The following is a 19,546-nucleotide window of genomic DNA, read 5'->3' as shown; positions in this document are numbered from 1 at the left end:
AGAGCAAAACTGAAGACATGAATTTGATCCAGGATGTCAGCAGCCTGTGCCAGAGTACCCTTTGTACAGCAACTCCCCTTCACCACAGGGACAGGATGTTCTGTTCTTATCTCACACATTAGCCCCCCCGCCAGCAGCCCTTGCACAGAAGGGGCTTGAGGGACTCTGCAAGGTCTGGTGGGGTCTGTTTTGGAGGGTCCAGTCCTCAAATACATTGAGACATTGAATTCCCACTTATGCAAGGGAGCCCCACTTTAACTAATAGGCATTAGATGTCATTAATATAAAGAAATCTGGTGTGAAAATAAAGACATCTGTAAAGATTTGGGCCTTTGTGACTTCCCGTTTCATCATCCTCCATTCAGTATCACACTGAGGTCCTCATGGATTTGGGAGTCATGATTCAATTAAACTGTCCTCTTCCTCCTTTGTTGGTCCTCCTGCCTTATTTTCTGAACCTGTCACATCGTCTGTCAGCATAGATAATTCCAGGCAAATAATTTCATTATTGTCTTCCTTTCACCCCTTGTGTTTTCAGTGGGACTGAGGACAAAGCTTGATAGTTTCCCAAAATGAACATACATTGCTTGTTTCATAAAAGCTGATATAAAGCCCCGTGTCTTCTCTGTACCAATGAAAATGTTAAGTCTGTACAATTTCTAGAATTTTTTCCATTCCAGATTTTCTTAAAGCCCTTTACTGTTTTAGCTTTTCCAGCCAGGGCTGTGTCATCAATGTATTCAGCTTTCCATATTAGTTTTCTGCTTTTCATAATTTCTGCGTTAGAAAAATTGTGGTCTGTGTTTTTCTTTCCCCTAGTTGGCATATGTTAGTTTTTTATTTCTAATTGCTCTCTGAGCTCTGCCACTGAGCCAGTACAGGCTTCTGCTTCCTAAAACACAGACATTGATGCCAGGACTGAAACTTCACAGAATTCTGCCCAACCTGCTGACTCTGGATTCCCGCATCACAGGGGTCCTCTCAGCTTCATCCCTTATTCACTGACAGTGGAGTTACTACTTGCATAGTGGTGTTGCTGGAGGTCCTGTAGCACGAACAAGTCTTAAAAGGGATTTCAGGTCAGAGAGGGAAATACTTTACTCATATAACATGCACAGAGTTGTTCAGATGAGTCAAAAATGCCTGCTGCTTTGGGCATCACAGTGACCTATCCTACCTCATTGCTTCCTTGTTCTACTCCTCTCTGCTTGCCTGTACCCACCTGTTACCACTAGCTGGAAGCTGCAAGAGTTCTGGGGCGTGACAATAGTGCCAGCACTACAGGGCTTTGGCCTTGGTCTGGATTTAGCATTCCCAAATGCTTATGGCAAGTTGGGAATTAAAAAAAAAAATCTATAAATAAAAGAATAGAGAGAGCGCACGCCAATGATAGGTGCAATAAATGAAATGGAAAGCAAATCTACATGCTCTTGAGAGAGAAGGTGATGGAGACAGTGAAATCTAGGGACACTAGAGAATGACTTCCAGTATCATAATGAAGCATTTGAGCTGGGGATGCAGGATGAAGGAATCAGAAGCTGTGATGATGAAGACAAGAGCTTCCAGCTAATGTGGGAGTGTAAAGGGAGACAGCGGAGGGAGGCAAATTGGAGGCTGGTGTGATTGCAGTGCTGAGCCAGCCAAGCCTTGCCTATACTAGCAGTACACATCCTATTAGAAAGGGTTTTGCACCCACGCTTTAAGTAACAGGATGCTAAACATAAATTTGAATTTGCATGAACAGAAGACAGCTGCATTAAAAATGGGTTTGTCAGTCCTGGTTAATGTTCTCTGAACACAAGTGTCTTGTATAGGCTAGGATTCAGCCTCTGTGGGCACTGTATTCCTCACAAATGTTAACTCTTCTTTACGTGGGATAGTAATTTATGTACATTTACAACACAATCATTCTTCACTGATTCCCCTGTGAGTTCTGTTATTCTACACTGGACAGGCCTCCACTAAACAGTGTCCTCCACTTCCACTATACGGACTGCATGCATCCATGCAGGATGCTTGGCTTGACCACTTGCTATGAAACAGTCATACCACAGTCACCAACTTGAGTTACTTACTGAGCTGAACTAGGTCCAAGTTAACCAGCTGTTTTACTTAAATGCCACGTTTTGCCTGTACAGACACGGGTGGAAAAAAACCCACCCTTCTGCAGCAACTTTTTCAATAAGCTGGAGGCTGCAGAAATAAGGTAGAAACAATAAAGCATAATGCTAAAAGTATGTTGAGAAGAGCTTTGGAGCTGTGGTCAGCTTTGTCTGAGTCATGAGAAAGAAAACCACAAGGCTTTGACCATATTAGACTGTCTTACATAGGTAAATATAAAGATTCTTTAAATAGATGAAAGATGATAATTATCATTTCAAAGAGGAGTAAATCACTACCCACACCCTTTGGCTCTCTACATGAAGATCTTATCAAATTAAATCATCATCACTTTCTGGAATAATGAGGCAGAACCTCAGCTGGTAAAAGTCAGAATAGCTTCATGGACTCAAAACATACAACAGTGACTTACTCAGACAAAGATCAGCCCTGTTTGCCTGCTCTGATGTCTTCTCAGGTGCCTTGCTTCTCCCAGTCACACCCAAGCCTTCGCATGTCACAGCTGCACATTTTAGCTAAACCAGGCTGCTGTTCAAAGACAACTTCCTCTAGACCTGTGGAAGCCATCACTTCAGAAAAATAGTCTTCCTATTTAAATGTTTATTGTAAGGACAATAAACACCATCAGTCTTTTGTTAGTAATGGTATCTCTCATTATAGTGGTTGGTCTTCAATTCACCAACTGAGCCAAAGGCTTCAGAAGACTGAAGGAACAGTTGTATGTTCTCCAGCTTCCCATAACCAAAGCCAGAGTATTTAAACCTGTATATCCAGCCATCTTGCCAGCCTTGAGCTGGAGACTGTGTAGTAGAGAGCACAACAAGCTTGCTATGCTGTTTAAGTGATTATGAACCTCCTCTTTTAAATATGCGTGTTTTATTTTGAGTTAGAATTCATCTAAAGTCAATGCAAACTACCTATTTGTGTGTCTTGAAACCTTACCTCTTATTTTTGGGTTCCTAAACTCAAGATGTTTACAACTGGTGTTCCAGAGTGCATTCTGCTGTGTAAGTGCTTGTGAAATGTCTGTGCTTTTCAAGTCATGCACATTTTAAATGAGAGTGCAGCGATCATTTTGGTCAGCTGATGCTGAAGATTGAAACTGGTGTGCTCTCCAACCTGATAAACACGACTGATAGCTGCACCCCACCCAGAAAGAGAAGCATCAGCAACAAGTGGCACTAATTTAGCTGTGTCACAGGACAGCAAAGTGCCTCTTGCTATTAATTTTTTTCACCTGAAAACTGTTGTGTGTTGTCCATTCCCCTCAGGGGTAATGTTGATAATAGCTTGAACGACTGAGGGTTTTACTGTTGTGACCACGTTAGGAAGTTGCTTTTTCCTGCTTTAATTTACAGTTCAAAAAATAACAAACTCGTACAGTTCTGCTGTTTAAATAAAAAGACTTTCTGTGAGCTTCCACAAAAGAGATGTAGGATGTGCTATTTGTAGTAGATCCCCGAGTTCTTTCCCCCTTCCCCACCACCACCCCAATCTCCCAAACAAGCTTTAAAGAAAGGATTCCGTACTCGTGTAAAAGCAGGATGGCAACCTCAAAGCCAAGTAAGTTTTCATTTTTGCTGAGTCTGCAGCCTAGGATGAGGTGATCTAATAGCTTCTGCTGCCAGAACTGGGAGGTTCTGTCTTCTCCTTTGCCCTCCTGGCTGTGCATTCCCAGTGCTCACTCTGCTCTGGCTCTGGGCCTCGTTATGCTGCCTTCTGTGAGCTGAGTCAACTCATTAACCTGGCCAAAAAGAAGTGGATCATTTTCTGCAGGGTGGCAGTGAGCTGCTGGATTGACTCACCTGCTCTTGATGAAATCATGGCTATTGTTATTAGCAGACCATCTTCACATGATAACAGGCAAATAGCTGCCATCATAATGGCAAGCTGAGATGTATGGATATGCAGCTACAGAGAGGTGATGCTCTGCTATCACATATCCCTCTTGTTCACACCTCTGCCAAGGGAGTGAAAAAGGCTACTAGTTCAGAATGAGCTGTTGGTGGTACGCATGCATCCAGCTCTGATGAAAATAACTCCAGAAGGGTCAGAGCAAAGGGCAATTCCCCTTCTCCTTGGTGCTGTTGGCAAACTTGCAGTTGATTTTTTTTTCCTCATGAATTTTGATGAGAGAAAAAAACCCCACCCCAAACCCTAAAAGGTCTGATGAGGTCTCCATCTAATTCAAACTTTTGCTACAAATATATTGGTGTGCTGCACCTGGCAGCAAAGATTCAGTTACGAGAAGGGTCATCACAGACTGATTCCTGCTGTTTGTTCTTATCTGTTGGTGCTTGCAATTTGATAGGAGAGAGGGACTGGCCATTACCACAGAGAAGGTATAGTCTGAATCACGACATAGTACAACAGAGACATAAGAGATAAAATGCAAATGACCTCTAGATTAGTAGAGAAGGTGCCTTTTTTTTATTTCTTTTTTTCCTCATCTGTGGTTGGATTATCACCTAATGCTTTCCCAGAAGTGCCTCTTAAACAGGGAATTGAGCTTCAGTCATAATATCAGGACACTATCATCATTTTATAGCTTTAAGTGCACAGTAATTGACTCCTGTCATAAACTGCTTTCCCCCCCCCCCCAATTTGCTTTAATTTTTATATGTGACAAACTGTGCCCTGGCTCTATCTTTCATAAATCCTGGTAGGTATGAGCCTGCTTGGACTAGTGGGGAAGCAAGATATCTAGAAATCTTCTAATTTGTTTGTTCCTCCTTCTTCTCTTTGTAACCTGAGCTAATTTTACTTCTGCATGTCTACAAGGATCCCTGCACACCTGCCATATGCGAAATTTTGCATTTCACAATTGCCAAGCAGCTCTCACTTGCAGGATGACAGCAGACAATGTGCTCTGAATTTTCCCTCTGCACAAAGGTCAGTGAACTTTTCCTACTCACTTGCTTGTTCATCTTCTGTCCTGTAGCTTGCAGATAAGTTCTTGGCTGTTTTTCTGCTGTCAGTTCTGCTTATGTAAGAAACATCTTTTGCATTTGATGCAAATTAAAGCTGCTGAATTCTGTCACATGAAAGCTGCCTCTAAAAATTGGAGAAATTGGCAATGATCTGGACTCTTCTTCAGTGCTATTAAAGACTTTATGATACACTCAGTTCACGGTTCCCCACTGAAATGCAAAGCTTTCAGCACCAAGGTGTGTCAGAAGCTCTTTAGTCAATGTGTATGTTTTAACCAGTAAATGTTACTGCCTGGATCCACTTGGGAACGCTAATGGTTTCAGCTGATCTCTATTGGTTTTCATTTAAAAGCAGCTAAGCCAATTGCTTCAAGCAAGTATTTGAAATGAGTTGTCTGCAGAGGACTTTTTTTCTATCAATACAGAGGCAAAAGATGGGTGATAGGCTTTCTGGTGCATCCAGAGACAGGAAGGTGGTGGGCTGCGGCTGCAGGGACATGTGCGGAGGCTTCTTGGCCACACTGGGGAGAGGTGGGTGGCATCGTAAGGAAGAACATTGACAAACGCTTCTCTCAGCTAGACTGGTGTAACCCAGGCTCCTTGGCAGAAAGCTGCAGAAGCAGAGCAAGAGTCTGAGCACAGCCCTAACCCAGATGGCTGCATCTCTGTCCCACCAGACCTCCTTCTTGTCCCAATGATGTGACATTGATACAATTAACGACCTGCTGCTCCCCACTCAGAGTAGAGCTCATCCTTCATCTCACTGCTAGACAACAGCTGCTAGGGCATTGCTCTTGCAATGCAAAATGTCCCAGCTGATACTACATTGCTGTTGAAGGCTGATTTCTCCTGACCACATGGTTGTGGCTGCTGGATCTTTTACTTCTGCCATCCTTGGTTGCTTTCCACAAGGGCTGAAGGCAAAACGGCCTTCTGAGAGCCTGCAGAATCAGGATCCCTTTGGAGAGGAAGGATGAGAGGCTCTGCTGAACAGAAAAGATGATGAACAGACAACTGTTGCGAAGAGCTCCAAATTTCCTGCATAGCCCACTGAAATTGAGAACTACTTTCAATTAAAAGAAACCCCTAAACCAGTTACAACAACCCAGGAACTTGTTTTATCCCTGACCAGGCACTGACTTTGTGGTAGCACTGAGGATCATCTCCCTGGTGCTCTTATGCTGTCCACAGTCAGATGGGAACCAGCCGTGTTCCTGTTGTTTCTGCAGCACGCTCCAGTGAGTGCAGCTGTTACAGTAAGCATGTACACCAAGACAGAGACATCTCTATTTTCTGGCACAGAAAACAACCTGGACAGCTTTTGCATGAAAGGAGATTTCCATTTACTGGTTTTTTTGCACAGCCTTATTAGACACAGAGACATTTATAAACAAAATATGAATCTGCAGCAGAATGTAGGCTCAGCTGTGCTCGTCAAACTTATTTTTGTATGTGCAGTCCAGCTTCCTCTGTTTCATTTGTTATAATAATGTTTGTCTTCCCACATACTTTTCCCACTTTTATCTCTGTTTACAATCTCTTTTCTCATTAACTATCTTTCTTCTTAAGAAAAATATCAAACAAAATACTTCTCCTAGTTCTTCTATTTCCTTTCCATTTTTGTTTCACCCTTGGGCTCTCCCGGGATGTTCTAGAGGATTAGTTCTTTACGGAACATTGACAAATGTCAGGTAAACTCAGTGCACCACACTCATCTTAAGGCTTCTGTCCTATGTTGCTAACACGGGCTTCTTGCATGGGCAATAGAATCTGAGGTTTTCACAGTGCAGGTGTAACTGAATCCCCATGGGTGATTGGATTAGCAAGGATTATGTTACAATTAAGACGTGTTGGAAGAAAGAGCAGGAAGTTTGGCAGGGTATATGAATGGGGGAGAGGAGCGTCTCTCTCTCTTTTTGCTTATTAAGTGACCTGATCTAAGTGAGATATGATTTCATGGGCAGACTATAGCAGAAACTCCCTCTTTGCCCACACCTCTCCTTGTATCCGGAGACTCCATAGGTTTGGGAAGGACTGTGGTTCTCTGTGCTGTTGTTTTGCAGGGAAGAAAAACAACTTGTACTGTAGGAAGATACAAAAATGCAGTCTGATGTGATGCCTGTGCCTCCCAGCTACTGGCATGTACAGTAAATGCAGGTAGCACTGCCTCAGCCGTGGGGAGCAGGCAAGGATAAAAGTGGAGGCAAGACTGAGTCTTGCAGACCAAAGCCTGGCCAGCCGAACAAGGCAGTGCAGAACATGACACTAATATAGTTATCACAGATGCCATGATGCCTTTGCCTCCTAGTAATTTTGGTATCATTAGGTGCTACTCATAATGGGAAACCATGATTTTACTGTGGTTCTGGTATGTTGTCCGTAATTAGGGTGCAGTCCTTTAATGCTAATTACCTTGAGTATTAATTTCTTAAACATCAATTAAAAAATCACGTGAAAATTTACCTCTTCCTCAAATGAGTCATGAGTTAACATGGGGGTACTTACAATGTACTACTTAGACTTGCTTAATTAGCTAATCTCTATAAAGGAGTTTCAAAAGTGTGAAGAGCTATCAAATTGCTAAGTGTATTATCTTCAATTAATTTTGCGCAACTACATCTTCACTAGCAAGAGGGTCTTTAGAGTGCCGAGGAGGAAAGGAAAAGGAGACATTGCTTCTAATTTTAAAAGTAACTAATAATAAAAAAAAGAATTAATTGAAAGATGATTTGACATGGTGGGAATAAGGGTGAACATATAATTTCTTTTGTTTCAGCCAGAGCTGAATATGAAAGATTCGTCATTCACATCACTCCTCTGCCTTTGCTGGTCTCGGGTTTCTTTGCTTCCATCCTCCCTGGTCTTAACCCTCTGTCTTCCAAATTTGATATTACTTTAGGAAAAACAAGTGAAAAACCAGCAAATCACAACAAAACACTCTTCAAACTGTGGAGTCACCGAGGTTACACCCTCATACAAACCAAATAATAAGGTAGCTTGTTCCAAAAGAAGCCTCACAGACTTCACTTCAAAAGGAGATGCTAAAGGCCTGGAACAGAGTTCCTGCAAGAGAACAGAGCCAAGTCCAGCCTAGGATGTCATATGGTATCTCTCCGTTTCACGAACCACCCTGGTAGCCAATGGAGATAAGCTCTTAATATATCTTTTAAACTTTTCTATTCTATTTAGAGCTTGTATGCCTTGTTAATTATTCTTATTTTACCTCACTCATTAATAATCTGCTTTTTGTGTAGTTCTCTCAAAAATTTAACAATGGGTTCTTTCTACTAATACTCTAACTGTCAGCTTTATTTAGGCCAGCTGCATTGAATCGGACTTTACTCAGAACCTATTTCCTGGATTTTTTTTTCCTATTGGAACTAACAAAAGATAAGAACATTTTTTCTTGCTGAGCATGATTTCTTTTTGGAGTTTTTCACTTGCCTTTTCTTTCCCAAGAATGATAAATCATCACTTCCTTGCTGAACTGCCGAGGTCCCACATGTTGTGAAAAATTCAGGCAGCTTGTTTAATATCAATTTGCTTGAGCAGTGGTTACTCAGCCTTGTCTCCTTCAGAGGGTCTGGATAATTTCTAATGTGCATTTGCAGTATATCTGTGTTACATCTGGGTATTCACTTAGCTATGGTTTGAAAAGCTATTCATTTAACTTATTTCATCCAAAAGAAACTGGAACAGAGAACAGACTGCTTGGCCACAACTTTATTCTCTGCAGACTGTAAAGTAACAGCTTAACCTGTTGGATGAGGCGTTCCACTAGCGAGTCATAGTTGTGTATACAGTGATCCTGAACACCTCGTGTTCTGAGGGAAAGAACTTCTGCCACCAAACCAGAAAAACCTCTTCTCTCCAACCCCTCCCCAATTCAGTTTTACAAAAGGAACCAGTGAAGGATATTCATTGTTATCTGATCCAGTGGATATTAATTTACCTCAAGGGCCTGACCTGCTCTAACTAGAATGTCTAACAGAAGCATAGGTACCTCAGAGAGCAGCTTGAAGATGGGACAAAATGTTGTTATGGGTTGCAGAAAGAAGAGCAGGACTATCAGAAGCAGTAAAGAAAGTAGCTTCTCAGCCTCCCGTATCTTCACCACTGGTTTGATTGTACAAAAGCTTACAGGATCCTTTCCCTTCATCTGGTATATCCATACAGTCCATACCCACAGAAAGCACTAGAGGGATAAGCCAGACATTATTTAGAAGAGTCAAGGTTGCCTTGCACTTCAGCCTAAGACCCCCTCACTTTCTTTCCCTACCTGAAGGATTAATGTGATTACCAGTGATTCTTTATTTCACCTGGGTGTTCCTCCTGCCTCTGAAAGAAAGGTAAAATGGAGCCTGAAGAGACTAGGAGTGCAACCAGATTCAAAAGGAAGGCATAAGGCTATCCAAAGCCTTACTTATCTGAGGTGCATTTACACACCTAATTAGAGGAAGTTATCAATACTTAGCCAAAGGAGTGACAGGGCAGGGAGGATCCAGCAAGATCTCAATGAACAGTTCAGGATTTTTTTCTCCCTCCCCTTCCTGGATATGAAAAATAGGAGAAAAAAATATTCTTATCTTCTTCAAAGGGTTCCCTTTCATACCAACATTTCAAAAGATCAGTTGCCAATAAATTAAGACACAAACAAAATTATCAGATGTCCCAGGGGGCAAGGGAAGATGCACTCGCTCTCTGTCCTTGTCTCATCAGAAGAACAGCTCCAATATGGCCCTCCGGGGCATACCGTGCCTTCACAGGAGCACTGGGGTGACATAGTTGGCAGGGAAGAGACCCAGTTCTCCACGCAGTCGTCCTTTCCACCATGATGGGTTTGAGCTGTCCAGGACCTCTAAGATGTCTCCACTGCGGAAGCCCAGCTCATCGTGCTCCACAGCATCAAAGTCATACAAGGCGCGGACCCATAGCGTTCGCTGGAAAGGAGATAGTGACAGGCAGGGAATGATGAGCCACAACTCGTAAAAATCCTCCTCCTCTCCCCTCCCCTTATGCTCCAATAGATACATTCATAAGAGAGGACAAGCAGTGCTGAAATTGAGACCACCTTACAATTAAACCAGGAAGTGGCCAAGATGCCAGGAAGGAAGAACTAATTTACTGGGACACCTAAGGAATGGTGCTTGGGTTCTCAGTAGGCTCAGTATATTCATGGGTATTTGGACCATAAGGTGAAAAGTCAGACTGAGCAGGTCCTTCTGAAATAGTGTTCACATGGCTCTGTTTTCTCCAGCCTGTAAGAACAGCAGCTGTGGAAGCTATGTTTGAAGCCAGCTGAAGGAGCACAGAGAAGAGCTCCTGCACGAGTCCTTCCTAGGCTGTACACTACAAGAGAATGTCTCTAGGGAGGGGGGCTGGTGTTGGTAGGGATACAGAAATGTGTCCTTGGCCAGCAGAGGTCTATGAGGGATACATCAAGGAAGCCAGCAAACGGCTGAGTCTCGTGAACATTGTAAAGAATGATGCTCTTACAGGAACTGCTAGGGCATAGGTTTTAACTGCTAGGGTTTTAAATCTTCTTTGAACTCTCCCCAAGTCAGTCCCCTGAGATCAGAAGGATTGAGGAACTGTTTGGTTGTATCAGTTTACTTTAAGTTTGCACTTCAGTGAGCACTATGGTCAGATTTTTTCTTCTGAGAAATTCATTGGAAGAAACCTGGCAGTCAATCACCCATTTTGACCAGAAATCAGATTTCAAAGGATATAGTATGGGCTTCTTTTCTGGGAAATTGTTGGCATGGAAGATTTGGGAAATATATTTTGCAGGCACAGATGGAGAGATCTGTTTGAAGACAGAATTACTTTCTCTAAATCTCCAATTCAGAGTCCTGCTTAGGCAGGGCTCCTAGTTATTTGGCTGGACATATAGGCCTTCCTGTAATTGGATTTGGTGTCTTCTAGATCACTAATGGGGTGTGGCAGGCAAGGACATGGTGTTATTCATTGCCACATCCTTTGAGTGATAAAAGTCACTGTATTTTGAGTTGGGTTATAATAAAGATCTGGGCTTTTGCCCACAGGAGACAAGTCCCTGTTTCCCACTTTGTTCCATGTTTCCTAATCCAATCTGTCCTCTTTCTGTCATACTTGAGAAAGTTCTGCTGTCCTCCCCTTCTCTCCTTGGATCTACATTCTGTGATGGTTCTGGGCTAAGATATGCATTTCCTCAACGAAAAGGAGTGTGCCTTCAAGTCACACTCCCAGAAAGTGATGGACAAATACTTTGGCATTGGCATTAGAATCAAAGGCTAAGGCAGAGAAAGATACTGTGCTCTGTGGAGGCATTCACATGGTGGGAATTTGAAGGATGGGTGATTACTTAAGGTCAACTGCCAGATATGGGTCCAGATGGGGGAGAAGTCTGAGTTGTCTGCAGAGACACATCTGGATCTAGCCTACAAACACTGTGATAAGAGACTCTGATAGATAAGGATGGCAGGTGGGTGAGTCCCACTTTGATGGCATAGTAGGTCTAAGAGGATGTGCCAGGTTCAGACAAGTAGAACTGAGTGATGACAGGTATTCTCGGGACCAAAGCAAAAGGCAATGGAAGAGACAGTGTGGCTGGCAGTGCAGTGCACAGCAGAAGGTGCACTGTAGAATGGCACAGTATAATGAAGCAGCTCTCCATAGGACTTAAAAAGAGTACTGTACATCTAGCTACTCTGCTTAGGAAGGCCTGGCTGTTGTGAGAAAGATACTTGCTAGTCCCTTGCATCAGCAATAGACATAAATGTCTTTTTCTGGACTGGACCCTGATCCAAACCTATGAATGAGCTTGGGGTTGTTCAAAGTGCCCCAGATCATACAATGTCCTGAGTTGGAAGGGACCCACAAGGATCATCAAGGCCAGCTCCTGCATAGGACAACCCCAAAATTCACACCATGTGCCTGAAGGCATTGTCCAAATGCTTCTTGAATATTGTCAGGCCTGGCACCGTGACAACTTCTCTTGGGAGCCCGTTCTAGTGCTCCACAACTCTCTGAGTGAAGAACCTTTTCCTAATGTCAAACCTGAACCTTCCCTGGCACATTTTTCTGCCATTCCTTTGTGTTGAGTTCATGCTACGTTCCCTCTTCTACTAAGCCTGCATGTTAGCTAAGACTGGCCTTAAGAGCAGTCCTAGAACTATGCTCATATAACTCCACAGTTCTACCCTCACGGTGCCCCAGAAGTGGATTCAAGTAGTAGAGTCCTGAGATTCAGAAGCATCTTCTAAGATATGTCCCAACCAGCTTAATACACTATTCCTGATGCAACATCTATGAAGGTGACATTGCCCAGGCTGCTTGGCCATTGTTATGGGATCCCTCCTTGAGCTGGGCAGGTGGGGACTTCCAGGTGCATCACTTACGGGTGCCTGCTGGTGCAGTGGGTCTGTATGTCTCCGTTGCATAGCTGCTGCGCCTCCTTGGCTGTGATCCGTTAGTCCATGCAGTCCATCTTTCCTGTCCAGACTCCCACCATATCTACCCTAGGAAGACAATAGCAAGAGGAAAATCATGAATATGCTGAGATGTATAATGAGGGGCTTTCAGAGTCATTGGTGGCCAGGGAGTCAGTATTTAACCCTCAAGTGAATCATCTTAGGTGTCTGCTTCCAATACAGTCCCTGTGCTGCAGACCTGCCAGCAGTGCCTGTCATGGAAGAGGTCCTCTCATACTGTTTTATTTTGGATTTTTCTTCTTAGAAGTTGAAAGTTGACTGTCCTCAGCTGTGTTCCATAGCTTCTGGGAAAAGTGGTCAGAGAGGGGATTTTTTGCCTCTGAGACTTTTGGAGAAAAGCTATGGCTATTCTAACTCACAGATGAAAATTCATGCTTGCCAAGAGGACACTTGCCAATCTGGAGTTGTTATGACCCAGTCCTGCCCATTCCTTGGTCTATCCCATATGTTGGTGCCAAGGCAGCAATGCTGATGGAGCTGACTGTGCATCCAGGGACTCACTACTTTACAGTTTCACTTGGGCTGGCCCATGCTATAAAGGGCAGGGAGCAAACCTGAGAATCCAGTAGCCCAGTTAACCAAAGAGGAAAGAGGCAGAATCAGGTTCAAAGAAAAGAAACCATATGACCACGTCTGAAGTCATATCAACACAAATCAGCCCAGACAGATGGAGGGAAGAACTAGGTAACATCTAGGGAGCAAGCTGTCTTTTGTCTGCACAGATGAGACGTGCTGAGTGTCTTCATCCCTCCAGGCCTTTAGTGCATGCACTAGAATTTTTATTTTTATGATAACTGTGTGAAAGAATCTGTTATCATGTTAGCTCAGGCAGTAGCAGTGCTTCAGCGACACAGGGTCTGATCTGTTGTGTCAACAGAGGGGAAGAAGAAGAACAGCTTGTGCTTGTTGTTGCTTGTAAACAGCTTTCATCCTCTCCTTCTTGCTGCTTCTTTACTTGAACTTACTCTTCCAAAAAATCCCCTGGTCTCACTTGCACCTTTGTCAGCATAAAAGTTTGCTGAGGCTGTTTGAGACTGGAGCTCAATTTGCACCTCTCCTGTCCCTGCCAGAAAATGAGTGAATTCAATCTGGCTTTGCAGTTGCAAGATTTGCTGCACGGATGGTGCACTCCTGTGAGTGTTTCTGCTCCGTATCAAATGTGACTTATACACAGACTGTGCTCCAAAGAGTGCAGGCCCTCAGCTTTGTCAGAAGCTGTATTATTCCATCAGCAGTCCCTGACAGGCAACACTGCTTGTCTGTGAGAACAGTCATTTCATGATTGTTCCTGGCCTTGCTATATGGCAGCTCTCATGCCTTAAGGGATATGGCTATGGATATCTTCCCTTCAGTGGGACAGGTCATCTCCTTAATGATGCTGTATTCTCTCTAGCTAGAGATTTGAGCCAACCCAAGGGAAACTACCCTCAAATTCATCAGGAAGAAATCTCTGAAGATAGCACCAACTATTACTGTTGTCCTCTCCATTCCTATACAAGCAAAGCAGTAAAGAAACCTCACGCATCATGGATGCAACATGGTGAAAGAGTGCAAAGAGGTTTCAGAATAGCAAGGAGGAGGAATGTTACAAAGGAAACCAAAGTCTCCTAGGGTTACCATAGTCATTTCTCATCTGTGTGTTGTGTTTTGTGGTGCTGAATGTCAGTACCATAACTTTGAAAAATTAAACAAGCAGCAAAGTTTCATCTGTCCTATAGACTAGAGAGGGGTTCCTGAAAACATATATGCATTTGTGTGTGTGTGTGCAAGATTTGGGAGTGTTGGTTTTTTTGTGCTCTCACTGTATGTCCTTTCCTAAGCAAAGCAAGAACATGACACCACTCATTATTTTCCAGTTTTTGTGATGGAGCACTATAAACTCCCAAGAAGTCCTCCCAGGTTACCAGTGAAAAGGCTGCTGTACTCCTACTTCTATTTTTCTGCTGGTTTGTCAACGAGTCACAGATCATAGAACTCTTTTTATAACACATCAAAAGAACTCCTTAGGCTGACACCATCGTCACTGCCACTCCCATACAAAGACTTAACTGACTCTGCTTCCCAAAGCAGCTTCAGGGTGACAGATTTTTGACAAAGTGACTCTTCACTCACTACCAAGTGATTAAGGCCAATGTTTCATGTGCCTGGTCTTGGCATCCCAGCATTTTATTCCTGGTAGTACCTGTTGCTGCTGCAGTATGGGGAGAGGATGCTCTACATATCTCTTGGATACAGAAGAATGATCTTCTCCAGCTGCTCCACTCAGCTGGAATCCTTCCCGGCCCATCCGTTCCAGGCTCCCACCATGCCTCTCCTGATGGAATAAAGACCACAAAAGTGAGGTCATGTTTTGCTTCCCGCTATATCCTTGAGTGAAGCTTAGCGACTGTTGCACACTGATTACTACCACTACCCTCTACCTCGGAGGCTCTTCCAAAGGAAAGATCCTTCACCTCTGAATAGAAGCACAAATCAGGAATCCTGTAGTTTATATCTTTATCATATCAATTCTGCATCTGAAGAATGGGTAGTAATGGGAGGTACTGGGCTGAATACGTGGCGCTGATGTGAGGACCAACAAAGAGGCTAAGCTCTTTTTGGAAATATTGTCCTTAGACTTAATTTGTCTCCGCACTGAAATCTGTATATTACTATCATTTTATCGTATGTCTGTAGCATCTATAAATTTGAATTGTGAACAGAAACCCCACTGTGCTGTGTGCTAAACATACCCTGCTGAGCCCATCACCATAACAAATATACAGAGCGTTTGCCAAAGCAAACTTGACTCCTGTTCTCTCATTTGCCTGTCTGCATCTTAGAGCAAATGCTTTTCTTTCCCTTCCTGCTCATAGTCAGCCCAAACAGGTTGTTTTACTGATATACATGAATACAGTCTTCCTTTCTCCTTCCCCAGACAGTTCTTTGCTGTGATCAGTCTCTCATAGGTCCCATAGCTTCTATTTTATACTTTACTAATGCTTTTTTAAAGTTCTGTGTAAGTGGTCTAGAAGGAGACAACAACACATACCCCTTCTTCAGGCTGAAAAATAGATCATCTCTCTTTTGGTGCCAGCAAGAATGGCCCACATGCAGCCTATAAAACTTTACTGCTGCAGTGAGTAAGTCACGTACCTTCTGCCTTGCCTCTACCTGCACATCCTGGTAATTTAATACCAGAATCTGTTTCCTAGTAAAGCAGGACTTCAGTTACTGCAGTGACTAGGGACGTTCACTCCCAGTTCTGTATATGCAAAGCATAGCAGCTTCTACTATGTCATTTGCTTGTTCCTCTGGCATAAACCCAGGCATTCATTGGACTGGGATTTCCCTGCCTTTTCAAACATTTACTACATCTTCCTTGAATGCACAGCTTGTTCCCATATCTGCTTTGTTCTTCTCAGCAGTACTTTTCGGTTCCTACCAGTCACTGGTCCAGTTTCTGGCCTCAGTTCCCCCATGCTCCTTACTGTGTTCACTCAGTAACAGAGGATGGATGATTATTCTGAGCAGACAAACTTTCAACTGTAATAACAGCTGTACTCGGGGTGCATTCAAGGACACTAGGAAACCAGAGTCAAATTCTTCTCAAACACAACCTACCAGTCAGCTTTGCACCTGCCCTTATGAAATCTAGGCATTTCATTAAGATGAGTCCTGCTTCCCTTGAGTGTGTAAAGCATCTTAGAATTCCAGCTCTGGGGCCTCAGCGTAGCTTTAGCAAAGAACATCTATGCCAATTTGCAGTACTGCCTATCACTATTGAAAACAGAATCAGAAAAATTCTACGTAATTCTATGACCGTGCATACGACTGAATGCACTAAAAGTCTACGTTGCAGGGCCCACCAGTCTAACAATGTGGCTGAGTTTCCAAGGGCAGACTCTTCCCTCTGCTCCCCAAGACATTCTTATGGGCTCAATTCTTTCCATAGGAAGTTTTCTTACTGAGAAGCTGCTAAGTTTACTTTGTATTTACCTTGTCTTCTCGGCTGTTGTCCCTCAGGAAGATCTGCTTCTGCCTGGAAATGGAATTTGTCTTGTAGTAGTCCACCAGCTTGTTTAATGAGTGGAATTTCTCTGTCCACAAGTAATAGTTGCCCTTTGAATCCCTCATCACTTTGAAGTGTTGCACATCGTCGTCATGCCTGAATCAAATTGGAAAAGTAGGAGATCATCAACCAGTTTCCACTTTTATCTTTTTTTTTGAAAAGGTCTTTTCCAGAAGGGTACCAAACCTTCTTGCTTGGCCAAAACTAGACCTCTGGAAAGTAAAGCAATGGCTGTCCTTGTGCATATTGGACCCAGATGTGGCTCTGTATTTCAAAAGACTCATCAACTTACAAACTTGGAGTGCTGCAGGGCTGCCCAGTCACAAAGCACTATCAGAACAAAGCATAGGGTTTTAAAGCCTTTCCTTTGAAAGAAAAGGCCAGAGGATCTTTCAGGGCCACAAATAGCTAATAGCTTTATTCTGTACTTTGTACGAGAGACAAAGGCACAGTTGTAGTCTACCCAACAGCCTCTCCTGTTGATATCGAGTCTGCATTGATTATAAGAGATGTATTGCACCTTTTTACACTATGAGCATCACAATTACATGCAGACATGGTCACATGAAGCCATACATTGAGTTTTATATTTGTATAATATCTAGTGTAATGTCATTATGACTGGTCATTCTCCCTACTCAAAACAACATAATAAAGAAGGAATCATTAGTTTCTGTAACAAGCCAAATTATCAGTTGCAGCCTTCTGGCCCTGCTTTCTCCCCTGCAATTCCCCTCCTCTTACTGCTTGTCTCATTTAGACAATTCCTCTTTGTACCAGATGTGATCTGGTTTTGGTACCCACATTCTTGCTCTGTGCAACTCCAGGAACTCAAACCACTAGTCTCAGAGGCTACATCTGCACAAATAAACTAAACAGGGACCAGGCAGGTACTGAGTGCTATCCTGGAGTGTTACAGCCACACAAACTGTTCAGGTTGTAGCACGGTTTTAGTCTAAACCAAAAAGCCCTGCCCTAGATAGGGCTGGCCCATGTTTGGGGGACAGAGTGGACCAGGAACTTATTGCAGTGAGCTGCTTGAATACAGCTGTTCTGGTCTGTGGGGTGAAAAGCATTTAGCCACATGGATCTGAGCTCTGCCACATCACTTGACTTCAGGGACAGAGAAGGAGCCTGACTTTATTTAGTTTCTTCGTGTTTATTGGTGTAGATGTAGGCAGAATGCTTTCCTGTACTCTTCCCAGATACTTTTTGAGCTCCCTGAATCAGAAATTGCACACTGCTTGGAAAAGACATTGCCTACTACTATCCTAATTTAAAACTGGTTATCAATTATTTGACTGAAAATTGGGAAACCAACCATCACTTAAGAGCTCTGCTTTGAAGCAAATGCTCTGAGAAGGGCTGGGCTACAATAAGTTGTTGAAATGCAGCTGGGCTGCAAGCAACTAAAAGCCATTCCTCTGCAACAGCTGTTTAGTGACCTGTGGGAAATAAATTAACAATATAATAGCCTTTTCATAATGGTTAGTAGTGGAATTCTTGGATTTAGTAATCAAGGCTGTCAGGGAAATAAAACAAATGGAAGACACACATTTTGCACTGTGGGAGGCATCCCATGTACAACTCTGCTGCAACTCTTTCAGAGAAGCAGGTCACCAATTGATGCAGGTTTGGAATGGGGCAATCCTTGAAAAGAGACAGAAACATCTGGTAATCAGATGCCCAATTAGTTCTCTTTCGCAACACAGCAGCACTGCCAGTGACTAGCAGCGTGCAGACTTCCTGAAAGGCTATGCCACATTAGGAAACCTATAAAGAAGAGGGTAGGGAAACCATTAAATAGGAAAAGAAGCAGGAAAATATTGTGAGAAGCAGATACCTGACAGAGATGGAGAAGTCACCGTGAGAGTTCTGACTGGCTCGGACAATGAAGGAGCCAACTCCTTTGGTCATGAGGATGTTCTCTGCTTCATGGCGAGATATCCTCTCATCAAACCAGCTGTCAAATGAGAAAAACCATGTAGACATAAACAAGCAAGGTGAATTAAGGTAAGGAACAGAAAAGTTGAGGGTAGGGAGAATATGAATAAGCAGGGTGGAGGAAAGACAAAACAAAAGGATCAGAGGAGCCCACATGACTACTCCCAGTGGCCATGTTCTTGCAAAGGTACAGAGTTTTGATGGGTGCAGACCATTTTCTTTGAGCAGTAAAAGCACGTAGATGCAAAGAGAACAATGGAAGCTTTGGCCTGCTAAGAAGCAACTCTCAACTGAAACTGTAATTACAGGTACAGTACAGTAAGGTGTTAGTCAAAGAAACTTTAAATTACAAATGTGTATGTATACATATGTACACACACATAATTCTCAGACATATGCCTCAAATTGCTTTTTGTAGACTGATTGAAAATTATTGGCCTGTGATGGATATATTGCAAGGGACACATAAATTTTTAACAGAAGCAAGACATGAAAGGTTTAGTGTTAATAAATTGGTTCCTGCAAGAGTTATAACAACACAAAATCATAGAAACACAGAATACAGAAACACACTTATGTAAATTTAGCCAGGCATAACAAATTATAGTAGAAGGCATTGGAGTAATAATAAGAAAGTCACTGTAAATAGTAAAATAATACAGTGTCAATAGGAATTTGTCAGTAGAGAAAAAAAATCATCATATACCACACATATATGTCCATGCCATAGCTAATAAGATATACATCTGCAGTCTTCTGCTTTTATGTAATGCTTAATTGCCTGTATTGCATTAAAATTCAAGACTAATAGTTTCATAAGCTTGCTCATTTCTACTTTTGAGTTTCATTATACTTCTTACTATCATCACAGTTTACCTATGTATCATTAGCAAAGGGAAATTAGACTTTACTCAGCACTGATAACAGGTCTCAATGATTACTTGACAAGACAAAGATGAGAAAATCAGCCCATCAAAAATAGGATATTCTTTCTTCCCTACATCTTGTTCTAGCACCTGGCCTGAACT

At 42.8% G+C, this 19,546-nt stretch overlaps 1 protein-coding gene across 9 annotated transcripts in view; it reads right to left on the bottom strand.

Moving 5' to 3' along the window:
* Nucleotides 1-6,239: 6,239 nt before the first annotated feature.
* GRAP2 (GRB2 related adaptor protein 2) overlaps nucleotides 6,240-19,546 on the bottom strand; it is a 110,538-nt gene continuing 97,231 nt past the window's right edge. For all 9 annotated transcript variants that reach the window (XM_054056679.1, XM_054056678.1, XM_009556641.2 and 6 more), the window contains 5 exons: nucleotides 18,418-18,537; nucleotides 16,502-16,670; nucleotides 14,706-14,837; nucleotides 12,431-12,550; nucleotides 6,240-9,991 (listed from right to left, as the gene is read on the bottom strand). In XM_054056679.1, coding sequence (XP_053912654.1) covers nucleotides 9,812-9,991; nucleotides 12,431-12,550; nucleotides 14,706-14,837; nucleotides 16,502-16,670; nucleotides 18,418-18,537 — 721 coding nt within the window. In that variant the 3' untranslated portion in view covers nucleotides 6,240-9,811. The remainder of the gene's footprint in view (nucleotides 9,992-12,430; nucleotides 12,551-14,705; nucleotides 14,838-16,501; nucleotides 16,671-18,417; nucleotides 18,538-19,546) is intronic.

This window comes from Cuculus canorus, chromosome 1, assembly GCF_017976375.1.
Source record: "Cuculus canorus isolate bCucCan1 chromosome 1, bCucCan1.pri, whole genome shotgun sequence".
Taxonomy (NCBI): Eukaryota; Metazoa; Chordata; class Aves; order Cuculiformes; family Cuculidae; genus Cuculus; species Cuculus canorus.
The sequence above is the reverse complement of the archived record's forward strand: the minus strand, read 5'-3'. Positions and strand labels throughout refer to the sequence as shown.